The 20,601-nt window shown below is 43.0% G+C and overlaps 3 protein-coding genes across 4 annotated transcripts in view; 2 read left to right on the top strand and 1 right to left on the bottom strand.

Moving 5' to 3' along the window:
• LOC111871582 (INO80 complex subunit D) overlaps nucleotides 1–20,601 on the bottom strand; it is a 194,333-nt gene that overhangs the window by 68,895 nt on the left and 104,837 nt on the right. Inside the window, exon 12 of one of the 2 annotated variants that reach the window (XM_023864791.2) lies at nucleotides 13,352–13,515. The exons of the other annotated variant lie outside the window; for it this stretch is intronic. Within the exon in view, the coding sequence (XP_023720559.1) occupies nucleotides 13,484–13,515 (32 nt within the window). The 3' untranslated portion in view covers nucleotides 13,352–13,483. Of the gene's footprint in view, nucleotides 1–13,351; nucleotides 13,516–20,601 lie in introns of those variants that run through there. 2 annotated transcript variants of the gene reach the window in all.
• On the top strand, nucleotides 1,476–6,835 carry LOC111871586. The gene is made up of 2 exons (XM_023864798.1): nucleotides 1,476–1,533; nucleotides 3,590–6,835. Exons 1-2 carry the CDS (start codon nucleotides 1,513–1,515, stop codon nucleotides 5,171–5,173), a joined length of 1,605 nt encoding a protein of 534 aa, XP_023720566.1. The 5' UTR covers nucleotides 1,476–1,512; the 3' UTR covers nucleotides 5,174–6,835.
• LOC111871585 lies at nucleotides 11,831–20,371 on the top strand. The gene is made up of 2 exons (XM_023864797.1): nucleotides 11,831–11,915; nucleotides 16,901–20,371. Exons 1-2 carry the CDS (start codon nucleotides 11,868–11,870, stop codon nucleotides 18,512–18,514), a joined length of 1,662 nt encoding a protein of 553 aa, XP_023720565.1. The 5' UTR covers nucleotides 11,831–11,867; the 3' UTR covers nucleotides 18,515–20,371.

Here is a 20,601-nt window from a genome sequence, read left to right as displayed (position 1 = left end):
AGCAGGGCTATGGTGAAGGTATTTGACCACACCTCCACGACGAATATCCTATCCTTTCGGCAGGGATCATGCACAGGAAACACACTCACGTGATCGCTATCCAGCCAATTCATTGGTGAGCTAGCTCTGGCCTAGCAACGAGCTGAAACCGAGCGATGCGTAGGGTTTCACCCTGGGAATGAACGGTGAGTGAAATTTGATTCTGAGACCAGCGTGTGCGTGAAGTTTCATCCTGAAACTGAGCGCTACATGAACTTTCGTCCTGAGAATCATGGGTTCGTGAAGTTTGATTTTGAGATCCTGCGATGTGTCAAGTTCCATCCTGAGACTGGTCAGCATGAAGTATGCTTCTGAGACTAAGCGATGCGTGAGGTTTGATTATGACAGCAGGGGGTGTGTGAAGTTTCATTCTGAGACCAGCGTATCGGTGAAGTTTAATCCTGATAATGAGGAGTGTGTGAGGTTCCATCATGAGGCTGATCAGTGCGTGATGTTTGATTCTGAGTCTGAGAGATGCGTGAAGAGATGCGTGAGACTAAGAGGAGCGTGAAGTTATATTCTGTGACTACGGAGGGCTTGAAGTTTGATTCTGAGATTCAGTGATATGTGAAGTTTCGCCCTAAGACTAATCGGTGTGTGAATGTTGTTTCTGACACAACGGGCTCTGTGAAGATTCTTTCTGAAACCAAGAAGTGCATGAAGTCTCACCTAAAGACTAAGCAATGCGTGAAATTTAGCCGAAACTGAGAGGAGTGTGAGGTATCTTTCTGAGACCAGCATGTATGTGAGCCTTCACTTCGAGACCGAGGGGAACGTCGATTATAAAACGTTTCGACACTGTACTCTGAACGTCCATCCATTATTGTTTCCTGTCCAGTGAAACTCCCGGACCTTTCTCGTGAATCTTCAAATCGGCCCCAGATCACATGTCTCTATCTCGAACGTATTAAATTTGTCTACACACAGAACAGTATCTTTCTTTCTTTCTTTCTTTTTATTTGAACCTTTTTTATTGCTAGTTGGGTGGGAATAAGTTCCTCGTACTGCGGCCATTTCTGGCCTATTGTACCAGCCCCAGATTGTGGGTGAGGGTGACTGTGGAGCAGTTGGTGGTATGAAGATTGGCTGGGAAAACCGAAGTACTCGGAGAAAACCCGCCCCAGCGCCACTTTGTCCACCACAAATCCCACTTGACCAGACCCGGGATCTAACCCAGACCGCCGCGGTGGGAAGCCAGCGACTTACAGTTTGAGCTATGGCGCGGTCTATCATGACCTTAGCCATGAGTATTGAATTTGCATACCAGGCGGAAGGTTTATCTACATGTACTGACCTTCAAGCACGCACATGAGAAATATGACGTCACCTATTTCCGTAGATACGAAACTTTGTACGTGTCTCACAAAAATGGCGATAAGAGCAACTAACCTCTTAAATATGGACGACCTCCCATTGGAGCAATCATCGTGCTTCAAGCTTTCAGTGTTCGCAGAGGAAGGGCGCTTCAGCAACATGGGCACCTTAACACGGACAGTGAGTACCCGTCAAGTTTCCTACAAATAAAATGCACTGGCGTAAATATACGTAATTCCGTGCGTACTTCATTTCCTGGTACTTCGACTGAAATTCGCATTTCACAGTCATTGGTAATAATTCTCCTTGGTCAGCTCTGTTACGGAAGCATCTAGGCAAATTCCATGGAAGGTAATCTTTCTTATAAATCTAACAGACGCTCAGCTACTCAAGAATCCCTCGGGCATTTACACCCCCGAAGCTTCATTACCACGTTCACAAAAACACGCTACCTGACTGCTGAATCCAATCCACACCCTGTTACACACTGCTATAAAATACACTTTAATATTATTCCACATTTGACACAATGTCTCCTAAAGTATTAGTTTCAGGTGAGGTAAAGAGTAGCGAAGCTATACCTCCATTTCCCAGTACGTCTAAACGGCATAGTTCTCAAATAATGAAGCGCAAGGACAAATTTACATTTAACTCCGGGTGAAAGTCTGGATGTTACCTTGCATTAAGCCCCGACAGCTTCCTTCCCTATCCACTTCAATTCAGTATTCACCATCAGCCTCACATTCTACGCTACATAGTCTGGACTACTCAGGTCACGTTCAATATGACTCCAAAATTAAAATCAAAATTCGTAGCTAGAAATGTCATGAAGACGTTGCCGGGTTTATAACAATTCCTGTATCATTCAACGTATAACAACCCTGGGACTCCGTAAGGCTCGCGATACATGTTCACTGGGAACTCTGCAGTTTCTGTTCGACACATTCTTCTCTGCGCTACAACATTCTGTAGCGGGTCAACAAAGTTCTGTGACACTCCAGAACAACAAATTTCATGACAATATGTTTAGCGGTTCTCAATTTGCTGCATTTACACACACGGACAGGCACAGGTTTAGAACACAGGACAGGCATATTTGCAACTAATAAAAGAATTTCGTGGTTTTAGTCCGCAAGCGAAACATACCGACCGTGACCACCGCTTATCGGCCAACTTAATGTCAAATTTCCCGATACAGGGTGTCGCGTGGTCAGCGCAAAGGATTCCCACCGCCGTTAATCTCGGTTTTCTAGACCGGAGCAATGACCTTTCTACTCAAGTAGCTCCTCAATTATCCTCACAAGGCTGAGTGAACACTGTTTCAGACCCACTACTTCTCAAAATATCTGGTAGCGCCTGAAATAGAACACAGGACCTCAGGATCTGTAGTCAGGAACTCTGACCACTAGACCACAGTATTTTGACAGATGTCTCCGTATCCCAAGAAGTGGCTTTGACCTTCCTTCGAGGAGATCCGATGCTTCTAGGTGTTTGACTGCAATTTCCTGATTTATACTCAGAGAAATTTGACATTTGCAACTTATGCGTGCAAATATTTGAAAACGAGGCCCTCACAGTTGTCATCAAGCGGTATCACAGTTCAGACAGATTTATGATGTGTTGTACTTGTACTTCGGATCAGCTAAACCAGAAATATACACAAGGGTTCAACTCCTCGGCACGTGACCGGCGATTTACCACCGGGTGCCCATTCCATGTGGTGGGTCAGGGCGCTGTACAGAAGATAGGAGGGGTGCAGATAACTCGCAGTCGGGGGAGGAGGTTTACACTGTTGTGAAAGAGTAGAAATAACTCCATGGCGCATATATACTGCAATGTATTTAGATTATAGTTTCTTGTTCCTTTTTTAATTCGCTTAGTGGGGGGTGGAGTCCAGCTGGGTCCACTCGGCACGGCGGCCACAGTTTGGCCTATTGTAGCCTGCCCCGGGTGATTATGATGGAGAATTTGATGGAATAAAGATTGGCAGGGGAAACCGAAATACTCGGATATAACCCGCCCCAGCGCCACTTTGTCCACCACAAATCCCACTAGACCAGACACAGGATCGAACCCGTGCCGCCTCCGTGGGAAGCCAACGACTAACCGCTTGAGCTATGGCGCGGCCTTAGTCTTCTTGGTTACTACATCTTGTAGTCTAATAGATTTCGGAGGACATTACTGCCTCCTTTTAAGGACGAATATTCTAATCCTGACAAACGTTCTGGTTTTACAGGTTTGGCTGTTACTCGCCTTCACAGCATTGGCCAGTAACTTTGACGATGGAGCGGCCTATGTTCCTCCAAGGACCGTTCTCAAATCCAGATACCTCTGTGGGTTTAGAGATGATGATAGACAGGGCCCCCGTTTCAAGACGGACTTGCCTATCGACCAGAAATCCATCTTAACGAAGATAATGAATTATTTATCGAAGGATTTTTTTGCGTCGGTGATGGGCGATTTTACGTTCAAGGGACAGCGCATCCCGATCGACTTTATAATGACAACTATAGAGATAGACAGCAGATTCATACAGGATCTGCGAGTGGAAGATCTGTGGGGAATAATACAGCTGTACGGGTATTATGAGAAGATGGCTAAAACTGAACCAAGAACCCGGGACATAAGCAAGTATGAACACATCACAGCGCTTTTTATGAGATCGTGTTCACTGAGCAGAGGAACTACATGGGGTAAAGTTTACATGGACGGAGCACTAGTTTACCTGGGTAGGGCGTATTCGTCAAGGGCGGAGATCAAAACCGAAAAGACTTCGCAGATAGTCAAAGCAATAAAAAGAATTGCAAAAGGAATTAAACCTTTTCTTAAGCAAAAACCAGTGCCCGAACAACCAACAAAAGGACAGATAAATGAACTTCAGATTACAGTAGATTTCTTGAAAACGCAAAGTTCCAACGCTACGGGCTCATTCTTATTTCTCGGACACAGAATATCTATACAGTTCATTGAATGGTACCTGGTCCAGAACGGAAAAAGTGTGAAGAATTTAACAGCTAAAGAGTTGTTTGGCATCATAACGTCTTACCTCTCCGAAACTGAAGAATTTAATGGAATGCCTGAGAAAGAGAAGGCGGTCCTGCGGGACATACTGAACTATCTGAAATTCCTGGGCGATGGTGCGAGAGGTGAAGTGACGTTCAAAAGCCACACACTCTCAATAGACTTCATAATGACTGTCGTGCATTTGCAAGGCGCAGACATATATTCACTGACGTTGTCAGATCTGTGGCAACTAATAAAGATGTATGAAGTTTATGAGAAGAAACTTGGAAGTAGAGCACAGAACAGGAATATAAAAAAATATGAACAAGTCACACTGCTCTATGCAATAACGTATTTGAGAAACGATGGTGGGGTTACGGGTCAAATTGTCATAGATGGAGTGAAAATTCAAGTATCTTACATACTGAACCAACTAAAGATACGTGGAAAAGATTTTCGTACCGTCAATATTGAACAGATACATGGAATAATACATGCCTACAAATGGAAATGGACCCCTCATAAACGTGTACCCCTGGGCACGCAACCAACAGAGGAACAGACACTTGAACTTAGGGCCTTAATAGACTTGATGAAGACGCAACGGTCTCCCGCTGTGGGCTCATTCATATTCAGCGGGTACAGAACTTCTGTACAGTTCATTCTAAGCTACATGGACCAACATGGACTAAGCATCGACAAATTGAGCAGCAAAGAGTTATGGAGCATCATGCTCCTGCATGAACGTAATGAGACAAACACTTCAGTAAGTGTACGGCCAGAAAGCAGGGCAACAGCAGCAAGAACAAAAAACTGAGGTGGTGTAAGCACACAGAACACTTGACCCATTGGAACTGTATACACAGAATAACATTTAGATGAAACACTTTACAGAATCCTGGAGGAGCCTCTTTCTGAAGGATTAAATGCGACTGATTACATAGAGTTCAGAGGGAGAGACATCTCCGTGCAGTTCAAACTAACTGAAACATATCGATGTCCGCAACGCCACAGCTGCAGACATATACAACATCTTATTGTTATATTTACACTATGCAGACACCGCTGCGTCAAATGAACAAGGCGTACCTCAGGACGAGATCCTTACATTACTGGCGAATCTGCAATATTTGAAGACAAACAAAGAAGGTAACAATGGGAATTTTACTTTCGAAGGATACGAAACCTCAATAGAGTTCAGTACAGAATTTATCAAAGCACAAAAAATAAGTAATACTAATTTTACAATATCTGCACTTTCCGTATAATCCTCGAGATATATATCGCAGAAGAAGATCGATTACTGTTAATCCTAAACCGCCTGGTGAACTTCGACAGCCTGGAAGAGGTACTGCAGATCCTCAAAGCACAAGGGAGCAATGCCACAGGAGCTGTTGAGATAAGTGGGTATATCATCCCATTCCAATACATCAAACTTATTCTAAAGGCGCGAGGAATCGACCCTCAGAATGTAAGCCGAGAGGAGCTCTGGCTCATAATGGAGTTGTCTATAGAGTTTCAGCAGCAGTCGGAGAAGGCTGAAACAGGTCCTCAAGCAGTACGGAAGTTCTTCATAGAAATTCTGCCAAACGCTGAGAGTGTTAATACTTCTGTTCTTGTGGTGGATGGACACAGTGTTTTCATAAGCGAGATCGTGTTTGTTCTAGGCTTAATAGTTGATAACTCAACCGGTAAATATGACACTGAACAGCTTACCAGTACCATAGTGTTGAGAGGAGTTGTGAAGAGTATAAACAAGCATGGAGTTTCAAAGGGTCCCCCTCATACAGCACATGGAAAGGATGAACTGCTCAAGGATTTCCTTCAAGCCATCTCGAATCCCGACAAGGTCGCCAACACTGCCATTGGGTACAAACGGCAGCACATTAGTGCGTGCACTAGGTATACACACCGATAGTGCAACAGGGAAATATGATACACGGCCTTACGGCGGATCAACTGTTTGAAACAATCCAGAAGCTCGTAAGCACCACGCAAAACGGAACTACGTAATGTCTACTGAATCATTATCAAGAGGAGACACAATATTTCTTCTATCCTGAACTTCCACTGCTTTCCTGCGGCCTATTGTCGACTTTCATTTCGTGTACACCTACAATTTGTAAAAGGGACGGTTTACTCTGTTACTGCTTAACGGGAAAGATTTCTTCCATCTGACGTCACACACAGAATACGCTACTCTGAGTAGAAGAGGCACTTCCAGGGGCAACAGAGAAGCATGGAGTATCGACAAAATATCACCATAAGATATAAGGTTCCATGTTTTGCATCTTTTACGTGCTTCCCCCGCCCTCACCAGGCCTTGTTGGCATTCCCATTCACACCTATGCTTCCCTTCCTGGAAGATAATTCCCCCTTCCCCTTCAGGACACATTTTCGTTTACAGTTATTTTAGTCGCAGGTTTCCAGCAAATTTCTTGTACGTAGCCGTGCATTTCGTACAGTTTCAAGTTGCAAGCAAAAAAAAAAAAAAAGGAGAAAAGCTATCCCTGCAACAGGCCGTGAAGGCCCATAGGGTTGTGAGACATTGAGGGTCCCACATTTTCCAGATAATCGGCTCAAAGATGGCGGTAAGGTTAGCAGCCTTACGCGCCGGCCGCGGTTTACTCCGCAGAAAAATTATTTAATTACTTCCTGGTACTCATTTCTGTTACAGGCTGAGTCGACCCCAGGGCCATAGTGTGCTGGAAGAATTATGTCAATTTAGACAAAGCCAATAACCTCATAGGGACTTGTAGCATAGCCTTTAAACCAACTACGCTTCCGCGTGCCCACCAAGTTGCAAGCAAATTTCGCAGAATTCTTACGGCTTCAGAAGGAGCTGTGTAAATAAACTGTATTCACGGCTACACAAACAGCCACACAGTTCTTAAGGGAAGTCCCGAAAACCTTCAAACTGCTAATTTTGTCACACTTACACGCATTTCTCAAAATAACCACAAACTGTACGGCTTAGAAATTTCGCACACAAGTAGTTGAACGTTGTCTGCATGTGCCGAGTCTCGTTCCGGGTACTTCATTCTAAACATTTCCTTCCAAGTGTGAAGAAGCAAGAAGCAGACAGACCGAAACATAGATACGCGTATGTGTACTTGCACAGATGTACGTCTTGTGAACACTCAGCAAAATGCGCCTAAATTTGATAAAATTAGCAAACCGAACATGGCGTTTGCAACCTTTCTTTAATAGCATCCTCATTATCCACCGCTCTCGCTCAGCAGAAACTCACAGCTATGAAACTGGCGGAAACTGGGTACAGAGATTTGTTGCACGCTACATCCGATACGATGTTCTTATTCTTGTGCAAATAAACACAACAAAATCTGCTAACCATTTACTGTCTCCAAAAAGGGTGGCAACGCATTGCGAAGAGAAAGAAACAAATGTTTCCAGGTGAATGTTGAAGGACAAGAGAAGACCGAACCAAACGTGTTGCATGGAAAGAATGTAATTTTCTGGTGTCCCTTAATCTTTATTGTTTTATCCTGTTGTGTGTTATCATATATTGTATTCTTAATGTATCAGTCAATACAACAATTCTATAATAAACAAAACCATATTCCTGCGTTAAGACTCCTTCATTGTTTGAATTATTGCTGCATGTTTCCACCCTGTCGGTTCATCATCACGCAATCATTATATGAAGATGTCACTCCTCATTGGATATTTTATCGACATGGACCCAGATTGGTGATTTATAAACTTCAGTTCGATTTGCGTTATAATTTTAACCGTTAATTTTAAATTACAATTTTCGTTTAAAAATAAATTTCTAATTAGCATAAACATATAAACTCCTGAATATCTTTCTGCCGAAATGACGGATGCCATATAGTTTGGGACCCTCCTGAGGCTCGGCACTCAACTGTGTAACTCCTAAATGTATACTGTTGTGCGGTGATCACCTACGCAATAATATTGCTTCTTCATAAAAGTTGCAGCGCCTTTGCTGGAACTCTTCTGTGTGTTATGTTGTGTCATATACGGGAGTGCCTCGTCTTCCCCTTGCTCGCTCCGTCTGGTTGCGATTTTGGAAACTGAAAGACACGGCTGATACAGAAATGCAAGGAACAGACCCATACGAAACGCTTAACCAAACCGATCAGCCAACCCAGTTTCGCAGTTTCTCCCACCTGGATCCCCCTCATTAACAACGATGCTACACACTCACAGAGTTCTCTGTGACGTGACAGATCCTTCGTGCGTTGCGATAAGCTAATAATCTGGAGTGTTTAGTTTTTACTCCGCAGATGGCGTTAGCAGAACGCACTACATGTTTTCACAAATTCCCCAATTAATTCTGCACATTGGTGTTCATGGACACGGTTTGTTGCCTACGTTCCTAGCAAAAATTCTCAACTCCCTTCTTACCACAGTTCCACGAATGTGCGAGCTTTATTACGATGATCATTGCATATTTCCCGTTACCTTCCTTCGAAATAGCCTGGTCTCATGTATTTAAATAGCTGTAATGAATGTGACAGTAACATTTAACGTTTCCACCGTAGTCCTGAAATTCATAGAAAGAGACGAAAAGGGATCCCTTTTTCTGGAGGTGTAATTAGTCCACATTGTTCCTGGAGGATTTTACTGCGGTTTCCGCGCCCTCCAGGTTAGGGGAGTCCTAAATCTGAGACAGTAAAATGTGGTCATGAGTGCTGAGGGACTCGGACCTGAGAGTGATTCCGCTGGCGAGCACCAGCAGAAATTGCAAACCATAGACCCATCATCTCATCAGAGCGGATATTTTTTTTAAATGTCAATGATCACAAGTGTTCATCTGCGAAAAGATACTGGTCTGAGCCTCAAGGGGCTTATCGCCCAAACAAAATGATTTGTAGTAAAACGCCAGTCGTAAAATAACTATAACTCTGACTCTTACTCTGAGAGGGGTTGTCCAGTTACTGAGATTACGTACTTCGTTCCTGCTTCCAAGAAACCCAACTGAGTACGTGTCTTCTCCTCAACTGATGAACGAAAGGGATCTAGTATTTCGAATACCGGTCTATGGACAAAGTCCGAAAACCTAGTAACGCCTACCTACTTTGGCACTGAAATCTCCTAAACATACTTTAATGTGGTGTTTAGGGAATTTTCAGATCACAGTAGCCGAGTGGTGTATGGTAGGAAGAGCCTTCACTCGCTCTGATTCTGGGATTTGCGGTTCCAATCCCACTGAAAACATGGATGTTCTATGTGTATATGTGTGTGTGCGTTTACTCCGTGTATGTGTTGTCCTGTGTTTAGGTAGTGACCTTGCGACGGGCTGATCACTCATGCAAGGTGTCCTACCGTGTGAAAATTGATTACCGAACTAAATAACAGGGCCATGAATTGTCTGGAAGAGCCATTAAAAAAAGTGAATTTATCGAATACATGTACCAGTTACTCGTAGAACCTGTCCTTCATATCGCAAAGTTTATCCACTGTTGGGACATTAACATTCAGAACAATGATATCACAACAACGACCTCTTAGCATTACGTAGGACATCTTATCACTAACAAACTCGGCCCTCTTAACTGTTATATGGTTCTCTTGTGTACATAGAAACTGTACCTAATTCCTGATTCTCATTTCCGTTTCCACAGAAAAATGAACGCGTATATTTGCCTGCTGTTTCAGAGCTACCTCTGTCACATATGCTCTTCTGTGCTCTCGTTAAATATAAATTCTGTTTCGATGTTTTTCGAAACTGTGATGGGCGAACCTGCCCTCTACAGACTTCTTACGGTCCACGTACTGAAACTCATATTCAGTTTTCTTACATTAGATAGTGAATCAAAGAATCCGTCCAAGTCCAAAGTTTACGTGATATATCGTAACAGGCATATTTTTAGTGTGAGCTGACACTCCCCCTTTACCTTTCCTCCTGCCGGGGGGGGGGGAAGGACGCCGTTTCCGTCTCCTAGTTCTCGTTGTTGCGTCTAATACTTCCCCGAGATAAAGGGATGTCCAAGCAGTACAAAAGTTTAATATAACACGTATAATATGGTACACTACAATAACTCTCAGGACAGTACAAATAATAGATCACAATAGTTTAGCTAACATTTTTGGCTTGCCTACAATAACTCTCAGAACAGTACAAATAATAGATCACAATAGTTTAGCTAACATTTTTGGCTTGCCTACAATAACTCTCAGAACAGTACAAATAATAGATCACAATAGTTTAGCTAACATTTTTAGCTTGCCTACAAATATACGAATACATCGTCACCCAAGTAAATAATAAGCCAATAGTTTCCGGCCAAAAAAAATGTAAATATAGATATGTATATATGTATATAGCCCCAGACCACCAATACGGCTATTCCTTTTCGTAAAACTTCACGGGAAACAATCCAAACAGAATTTAGACTGGCCACGCCCAAAAAAAAGAATTTTGCTTGTTACCTCTTTCCCGACGTCTCGTCCTAGAGTGTACGTCTATGCCTACCCTACTAGTTACCATAAAAGCAGAACCAGTTGGAGGGGGGGATCACGTGATAGGGCAGGACGGAAGAACTTCTAGACAAAAGGAGAAGAAGAAAAAAAGGGGGGGTAGGAAGAGAAGCCGCTGAACGGAGCCAAAGTAAGACGCATGGCTCAAGTGTGACTAGTTTTTGGCCCCATGTCCAACCCCCAAGCTCGAGGAACACCCATTGTCTGTTGTCTGCGTCTGCTTATTCTCTATACTCGATGCTGCGCTCCATATCTGGAGGCCTACTCCATCTGAAACCTGAGAGGGCGCCATGCCGTGGTGAGGGACCCGCCTAATATGGACTCGTAAATACATCCTTATTCATTCATTCATTCATTCATCTGTAATCTGTCAAGACGACAGGTCCACAGTCTCTTCCAAAACAGTTCATCCACTTAATGCGATTAAGAGCTTTCTCCTTCAAATGAAAATATCCTCTTCTGTCCCCAAGGTCATCCAGCATTTTCTTACGTCTTCTTCCTCGTCTTCTGGTCACTTCTATCCGCCCCTCTATCTTTCCTTCTATAACTTCTTTTAGAAGGCAGTTACCGCGTAAGATATGACCAATCCAATTAGCCTTCCGTTTTCTTATTTCGTGTAGGATATTCCTCTGCTCAATGACTCTAAATAACACTTCTTAATTTCTCACATAATTGGTCCAACTGATCTTCTCCATCCTTCTCCAACACCACATTTCGAATCTTTCCACGTGTTTCCGATCTACTGCCCTAAGTGTACAAGTTTCAGCCCCATACAAAGCAATGCTCCAAATCCTTATACATCCTCATACAGAGTTATTTGTAAAATTATCGCGGTCACGGCTCGACACGTCACCGCAACCGGCGCATGGTTGATTAATGGTAAACTGAGAACAAATTATTCATGGCACTGATAACTACTGTTTACTGCTGACAAATCCTAAACTGACTCCACATGCATGAACTGCACTACCCGCCGTTAATTATTGTCTTTCATTCAATACACCATCGGGCGTCAAGTATGTTGAGCCACAGGCAAAATTTTAATGCGATTCGCGGCCGGCAACGAACAGGTCGCTGTGAAGTGCAGTGAGGTGAGCTGGTCAATATCTTTGAAAATGTCTCTATATAATGTCACGTGTTTTAGTAATTATAGACCATTTACAAGTCATAACTGCAAATAACTATAACACTGTTACTGATATGTACTCTACAGAACACTCCACGCTAATCTTCCCAGTACCTATCCACTCTTCACACCCGTTTCCCGGCAACGGATCCATAACTCACGAAATACAAAAGTCTCACTAAATCACACACGCCCAATATCACTGTACCACAGCGCATATAGCCTTGAGTTCACAGTTAAACCTTCACAGGCCCAGTTCCTGTACTCCTCTGTACCCCTCCAGGTTACTACTGAAATCCTGCCAACAACTGCTGAAATCGGCCTGAGTCTGAGTCTTTGTTACGACCGATGGTCAGTCAGCCAGGCTGTCTTCGAGCAAAGGTCCCGTCTGGGGCTTATGACCACATCTTTATTGCTGTCGTACACTTGTGGCTTTGATGATATGGGTCGCTGTCTCTGACGAGAGGACGGGTCTCCCGTTTTCAAATGCTGCTGGCCCTCGCCAGCGCAGTTGTTCTCGAGTACCGTGAGACTAGCGACCATGTTTTAGTGTTTCATATTCGTAGCCTCCTGAAACACGCAGGGCTACGGTGATCCAGGCAGTTAATTCATTCGCTGGTTGTGGCCTAGCAACGAGGTGAAACCGAGCGATGAGTAAATTTTCACCTTGAGAACAAGCGGTGAGATAAGTTACATTCTGAGATAAGAGATTGCATTCAGTTTCATTCTGAGACAAGCGTGTGCGTGAGGGTGCACCATGAGATTGCGCAATGCGCGAAGTTTCATCCTGAGACTAAGCGGACCGTGAAGTTTGATTCTGAGACCAGCTTCTTCCTGAAGATAAATCCTGAGATTGAGGCGTGAGTGAACTTTGATTCTGATATTCAGCGATGCATGAGGCTTCACCCTGAGTCTAGGCGGTGCGTAAAGTCTTACGTTAAGATTGAGCATTGCGTGAAGTTTAGTCGAGACTGAGAGGAGTGTGAGGTTTCTTTCTGCGACCAGTGTGTATGTCAGATTTCACTTCGAGACCGAGGGGTACGTCGATTATAAAATTTTCCGACACTATACCCTAAACGTCCATCTATCTTTGTTTCGTGCCCAGGGAAACTCCCGGTTCTTGTTCGTGAATCTTCAAATCGGCCCCAGATTACATGTCTCAATCTCGAACGTATTAAATGTGTCTAACCCACAGAAGAGTGTGTTCCTTTTTTAAGGATAAACCTTTCGTGCTGCCAAGTTATCGGGCAGCCAGGCATCCCTCCAGAACTCGCCGTCTATCGTGTCATTATCATGAATTTACACGTGAATACTAAATTTGCATACCAGGCGAAGGTTTATCTACCTTCAAGCACGCACATGGGAAATATGAGGTTACCTATTTCCCTAGATCTGAAACGCCGCGCGTGTCGCACAAAAAGGGAGATAACGGCAACTAACCTCTTAAATACGGACGTCCTCCCACTGGAGCAATCATCGTGCTTCAAGCTTTCAGTGTTCACAGAGGAGGGGCGCGTGAGCAACATGGGCACCTTAACATGGACAGTGAGTACCCGCCAAGTTTCCTACAAATAAAATGCAACAGCGTAAATACACATAATGTCGTGAGTACTTTATTTTCTCGTACATCAATTTAAATTAGCATTTCTCAGTCATTGGTAATATTTCTTCTTGGTCAGCTCTGTTACGGAGGCATTTAGGCAAATTCCATGGAAGGTAATCTTTCTTATAAACCTAACAGTCGCTCAGCTACTCAAGAATCCCTCGGGCATTTACACCCCCGAAGCTACATTACCACGTTCACAAAAACACGCTACCTGACAGCTGAATCCAATTCACACCCTGTCACACACATTGCTACAAATACTGTGACATGTTGACCCCTACCTCCCCAGCTGCACGTAGTTGTAACGTAGCGCTTGCGTAATAGGCGAGGAATCACCCCCCATCCTGGTAGCTATGCAATGCGCAACGCGCGGTGACGTCACGAGCGGAGCCGAAGTGAGCCGAGCGGAGCCGACGTTAGCCGAGTCCCCGCGACCTTGAAGCTATGCAAGCGAATCAACAGCGGTGACGTCACCGAGGGATATCGCGGTTGCTAGGCAGCAGTCAACAACTCCGGACAGCGTGGCTAGCAACAAGGCACCAGGCGACAATTGTCCGATCGAGGCTACATAAGGAGCAGCGAAGGCTATTCACAGTCAGTCCTGGAGCTACCGCCGAGTGAGTCCTCGAGCTCCCTCCGAGTTAGTTCCGAGTTAGCCAGCAACTAGTCAGTTGTATTCTGGCATTTGGAGTGTACTATTTGTGATACTGCACATAGCAGTAATTCTAAAACTGTCAATTGTGTGATTGTAAGTGCGAATGTGAAATAAAATTCGCTATATAAAATACGGCGTGAAGTTATCTGTCGCGATATACGCCCGATACGCGACAATACATTTTAATATTATTCCACATTTGACACAATGTCTCCTAAAGTATTACTTTCAGGTGATGCATTCCTACCAAAATGTTGCATGAAACTGACCACTCACCTCCATCCAGTGGGGAGGTAAAGAACACCGGAGCCATACCTCCACTCCCCAGTACGTCTTAACGCCATAGTTCTCAAATAATTAAGCGCAAGGACAAAATTTTCCTTTAACTCCGGGTGAATGTCTGGATGTTACCTTGCATTAAGCCCCGACCGCTTCCTTCCCTATGGGTCATTACTTGTAAAGTCATTCAGAGGGGTCGCTCACCATTAAAAAAAATCATATTCTGTACACTAATTTCTATATATTTTCACACTTCAAAAATATTTAGAAAAAATGTAACCCGCTCCGTTCACCCGGTACAGCCGATTTTACATTGCGAAAAAACGCGTTTTGGGCTCAAATGGAGGTTTGCGTTATCTCCCATATCTCGATAACTGTTGAAGCTAGAATCTCCAGTGAAAAACAAATTTGTTCCTCATGATATTTACTGCAAATCATATCATTACAAGGTTTTTCTTAACTCGCTTCTTCTAGGTGAAATTAAGCTCAAAACTTACCCATCGATTTTTGGGAAAAACGCTATTTTTCACCTTCAGAAACCAATGGGAGGGGGAAAGGTTCAGATCTATGGTTTCTTCTCTCTGTTGTTTCCTACATGGGGAATATAATCAAGTAGGTTGAACGCCGTACCAGTTTTCCAGAATTTTCCAGGACTTTCCAAACTTTGCTATGGGCAAAAAATCAGCCGTTTTTAGCATCTCATATCTCCGGTGGAGAAGCTCCGAAAAATTTGAAATTCATATTAAATTATGCTCTACTCTAGAGTAACTTGGACTAAAAATTACAACTTCACCACGGGAGATATGAGATGTTTAAAATGGCCGAATTTGGGCCCATAGCAAAGTTTGAAAACACCTAGAAATTTCTGAAAACTAGGTACGGGATTCAAGCTATTGATTATATTCCCCATATAGGTATCGACAAAGGGTAGAAGCCACAGATCTGATACTTCCCCCTCCTTCTGGTTTTTGAAGGTGAAAAATGGCGTTTTTCCCAAAATCGATAGGTAAGTTTCGAGCTTAATTAGACCTAGAGGAAGTGAGTTGAGTGAAAACCTGTAATTACGTGTTTGTTGTCCATAACATGAGGAACACATCTGTTTCTTATTGGAGTCTCTAGCTTCAATAGTAATCGAGATATGGGAGATAATACAAACCTCCACTTCAGCCGAAAACGCGTTTATTCGCATTATAAAAACTTTGCTATTAGTTGAATATGAAAGTTGTAATTTTAATTCCATGTTACTCTAGAATAGAACATTATATTCTATGAGTTTCAAAATTTTCGGAGGTTCCCCACCGGAGTTATGAGATGTTAAAAATTGCCGATTTGGGGCCCAGAGCAAAGTTTGGAAGCTCCTGGAAAATTTTGGAAAATAAGTACGGGGTTCAAAACTACGTGATTATATTTCCCATGTAGGTAACACAGGGTAGAAACCACAGATCTAATACTTTCCCCTACCATTGGTTTCTGAAGGTGAAAAATAGCGTTTTCCACAAAATCGATAGCTAAGTTTCAAGCTTGATTACACCTGGAACAAGTGAGTTGAGTAATAATATGATTTGCAGGCCATATCATGAGAAACACATTGGCTTTTCATTTGAGTCTCTAGCTTCAACAGGTATCTAGTAATGGGAGATAACGCAAACCTCCATTTGAGCCGAAAACGCGTTTTTTCGCACTATAATGACCACTAGACCATAGAATTTTGACAGATTTCTCCGTATTCTAAGAAGTGGCTCTATTCTTCTTTTGGGGAGGTCCGATGCTTCTAGGTGTTTCATTTCAGTTTCCTCATTCATACGCAGAGAAATTTGACATTTTCAAATTTGTGTGCGAATATTTGAAAACGAGGTCCTCACAGTAGTCCTATAGCGATATCACAGTCCACGCAGATTTATGATGGGTTGTGCTTGTTGCATCCTGCATGCAAATGAATGTCACAAGGATGTAAGAAATATATTACTGAAGTTCGGCTGAGCCAGCTGAGTACTGGAGGGGGTGAAGTCCCTGCTTGGGCGTGCTGTTCGCCTGGATTCTAGTATAAGATAAGCTCAGCTTGTGCTTAATTAAGCATCGCACCATAAACATGCATGGGGGAATGGAGATACTGCTCCACGCACCCTTATCCTGGGCACGTAACCAGCGATTTACTCCCAGGGACCCATCCCATCCGGGGGAGCAGGGCGCTGTCCAGAAGGAGGGAGGGGTGCAGATAACTGGCAGCCGGAGGGAGGTTTACACTGTTCTGAAAGGGTGGAAATATCTCCATGGGGTAAACATACTGCAATGTATTTAGATTGTAGTCCTCTTGGTTAATACATCTTGTAGTTTAATATGTTTCGGAGGACATTACTGCCTCCTTTTCAGGGTGAATATTCCAATCCTGACAAACGTTCTGGTTTTACAGGTTTGGCTGTTACTCGCCTTCACAGCATTAGCCAGTAACGTTGAAGCTGAAGCGGTCCCTGATTATATAAGAGACGATGCCGGAGTGGGATATCTCTGTGGGTATAGAGATGAAGTTAAACAGGGCCGCGGTCCTAAGACGGAGCTGTCTTGGGAGCAGAACATCACTTTACAGTGCATGTATGACTATTTAAGAATCCAGATTTATTTGTCGGTGACGGGCGATTTTACGTTCAACGGGCAGCGCATTCCGGTAGACTTCATAGTGACAGCTGCGTACATCGACAGGAAACTCATTTCAGATATAACGGTGGAAGATCTGTGGGAAAAAATACAGCTGTACGAGTATTATGAGAAGAAAGCGGAAAGTGAACCACGAACCCGGGACATAAGCAAGTACGAACACGTCACAGCGCTCTTTATAAAAACGTGTGTACAAAACAGAGGAAGCACTACGGGTCGAGTTTACATGGAAGGAGAGACAGCTGAACTGAAAAGGGTGTTTCGCACGTCGAGTCAAATTAAAAACGCCACGACTTCGAATATAATCAAAAAAATAAAGACAAATCCAACAAAATATAAAAATCCTGAAACCATATATCCATTTTACGCAGAAGCATATGTCAAAAACCAACTTCCAGTCATACTAAATTACCTGAGGTCGCAAGGTTTCAACGCTACGGGCACATTCGTATTGCGCGGACACAGAATATCTCTACAGTTCATTGAATGGAATCTGGTCCAGCACGGAAGTGTCTATAAAATAACGACGAATACACTGTTGTATCGCATCATAACGTCTTACGTCTCCGAAACTGAAGAATTTAATGGACTGCCTAAGAAAGAGAAGGCGGTCCTGCGGGACATACTGAACTATCTGAAATTCCTGGGCGATGGAGCGATAGGTGAAGTGAAATTCAAAAGCCACACACTCTCAATAGACTTCATAATGACTGTCGTGCATTTGCAAGGCATAGACATATATTCACTGGAGGTGTCAGAACTGTGGGAACTAATGAAGATGTATGAACTTTATGAGAAGAAACTTGGAAGTGAAACACAAAACCGGAATATAAGCAAGAATGAACAAGTCACACTGCTCTATGCAATAACGTATTTGAGAAACAATATAAGGATTACGGGTCAAATTGTCATAGATGGGGTGAAAATTCCAGTATCTTACCTACTAAACCAGTTGAAGATATTTGGAAAAGATTTTCGTACCGCCACTATCGAGCAGTTATATATAACTCTAAGTGCATGCTTAAGGAAATACACCCCTCCTACACGTGTACCCCTAGGCACACAACCAACAGAGGAACAGACACTTGAACTTACGGCCTTAATAGACTTCATGAAGACGCAACGGTCTCCCGCTGTGGGCTCATTCATATTCAGCGGGTACAGAACTTCTACACAGTTCATCCTAAGTTACATGGACCAACATGGACTAAGGATAGATAGATTGAGCAGCAAAGAGTTATGGAGTATCATGCTCCTGCATGAATGTAATGAGACAAACAAAACCACTGCAGTAATCGCAGGGCCAGACAGTGGGATATCAACAAAAACAACAAAAACAAAAAAAAGGAGACCACTTCTACCACTGCCGTAAGTGCAGGGCCAGACAGTGGGACATCAACAAAAACATAAAAAAAAAACAGAACACTTGAACCCTCTGGATCCGAACTTACAGAACATTAAAATGACACACTTAACAGAATTTTGGAGGAGCCATTTATGAAGGAATAAATGGGACTGGTTACATAGATTTCGGGGGGAGGGGAAACATCTGTGTTCAGCTCACAATAATCGATCTGAGCCTGAAATTTATGGACGTCGGCAACGCCACAGCTGCAGACAAATAACACATTTATTGCTATATGTACCCTATGCTGAAACTATTAGACCAGAAATAGCATGCGCAACTAAGAACGAGATTGTTACATTACTGGCGACTCTGCAATATTTGAAGACAAACAAAGAAGGAAACAATGGAAATTTTCCTTACAATGGATATGAAATCTCAATACAGTTCATTGCAGAAATTATCAAAGGACATGATGTAAGCTTCAAGAATTTAACAATATCTGAACTCTACCTAATCCTCGATATATATATATATATGTGTGTTTGTGTGTGGAACATGAAGGAAGTTCAATTACTGTTAATCTTAAACCACCTGGTGAAGATATCGCCAGCCTGAAAGAGGTACTGCAGATCCACAAAGCACAAGGGGACAATGCCACAGAAGCTGTTGAAATCAATGAGTATATCATCATATTCCAATACATCAAACTTATCCTAAAGGCGCGAGGAATCGACTCTCGGAATTTAAGCCGAGAGGAGCCCTGGCTCGTAATAGAGTTGTGTATAGAGTTTCAGCAGCAGTCGGAGAAGGCTGAAACAGGTCCTCAAGCAGTACGGAAGTTCTTCATAGAAATTCTGCCAAACGCTGAGAGTGTTAATACTTCTGTTCTTGTGGTGGATGGACACAGCGTTTCCATAAGCGTGATCGTGTTTGCACTGGGGTTAAAAGTTGACAACTCAACCGGTAATTATGACACTGCAAACCTTACCACTACCACATTCTTGAGAGCAGTTCTGGAGGTTATAGGCAAGCAGGGAGCTTCAACCGTTCCCTCTAAAACAGCACATGGAAAGAATGAACTGCTCAAGGAATTCCTTCAAGTCATCTCGAATCCCTACAATGTCGCGAACACTATCATTATGTTCAATAAGCAGCAAATTAGTGTGCAAGCTCTAGTAAGTGTACTAGGTCTACACACGGACAGTGCAACAGGGAAATATGACAGACACAGCCTTACTGTGGGTCAACTGTTTGAAACAATCGAGCAGTTCGTCAGCACCATGCAAAATGCAACTAGATAAAGTTTACTGAATCATAAGCAAGAGGGGAGACAATATTTCTTCTATCCTGAATTTCCACTGCATTCCTGGGTTCTTAGGAAGCTATGGGGCCTACTGACGCCTTTCATATCCATGGGCACCTACAATTTATACTGTAATGGGGACGGTTTACTCTGTCATTTCAGAATGGGAAAGGTTTCTTCCATCTGACGTCACACACAGAATACACGGTTCGGAGTGGAAGAGGCAGTTGCAGGGGCAACAGAAAAGCATGCAGTATCCACAACATATAACCATCGGATATAAGGTTCCATGATAAGCATTCCTTTAGGTGCTTCCCCCAGCCCCACAATCACTTGGTGGCATTCCTATTCACGCCTATGCTTCCCTTCCTCTCGGATAATTCCCCCTCTACTTCAGTACACATTTTCGTTTACAGTTATTTTAGTCTCCAGGTTTCCAGCAAATTTCTTGCAAGAAAGTTTCTGTGTATCTCTTAATATTTATTGTTTTATCCTGTTGTGTGTTATCATATATTGTACTCTTAATGTATCAGTCAATAAAACAATTCTATAATAAACAAAATAATATTACTCATTAATATTAGTTTATTGTGTGAATTATTGCTGCATGTTTCCACCCTGTCGGTTCACCATCACGCAATCATTATATGAATATGTCACACCTAATTGGATAACTTGCCGACATGACTCCACATTGGTGATTTATAAACTTTAATTCGATTTGCGTTATAATTTTAACGGTTAAATTTAAATTACAGTTTCCGTTTAAAAATAAATTTCTAATTAGCATCAACATATAATTTATGTA

The sequence above is a fragment of the Cryptotermes secundus genome, unplaced genomic scaffold (assembly GCF_002891405.2).
Source record: "Cryptotermes secundus unplaced genomic scaffold, Csec_1.0 scaffold1876, whole genome shotgun sequence".
In the NCBI taxonomy this organism is placed as follows: domain Eukaryota; kingdom Metazoa; phylum Arthropoda; class Insecta; order Blattodea; family Kalotermitidae; genus Cryptotermes; species Cryptotermes secundus.
The sequence above is the reverse complement of the archived record's forward strand: the minus strand, read 5'-3'. Positions and strand labels throughout refer to the sequence as shown.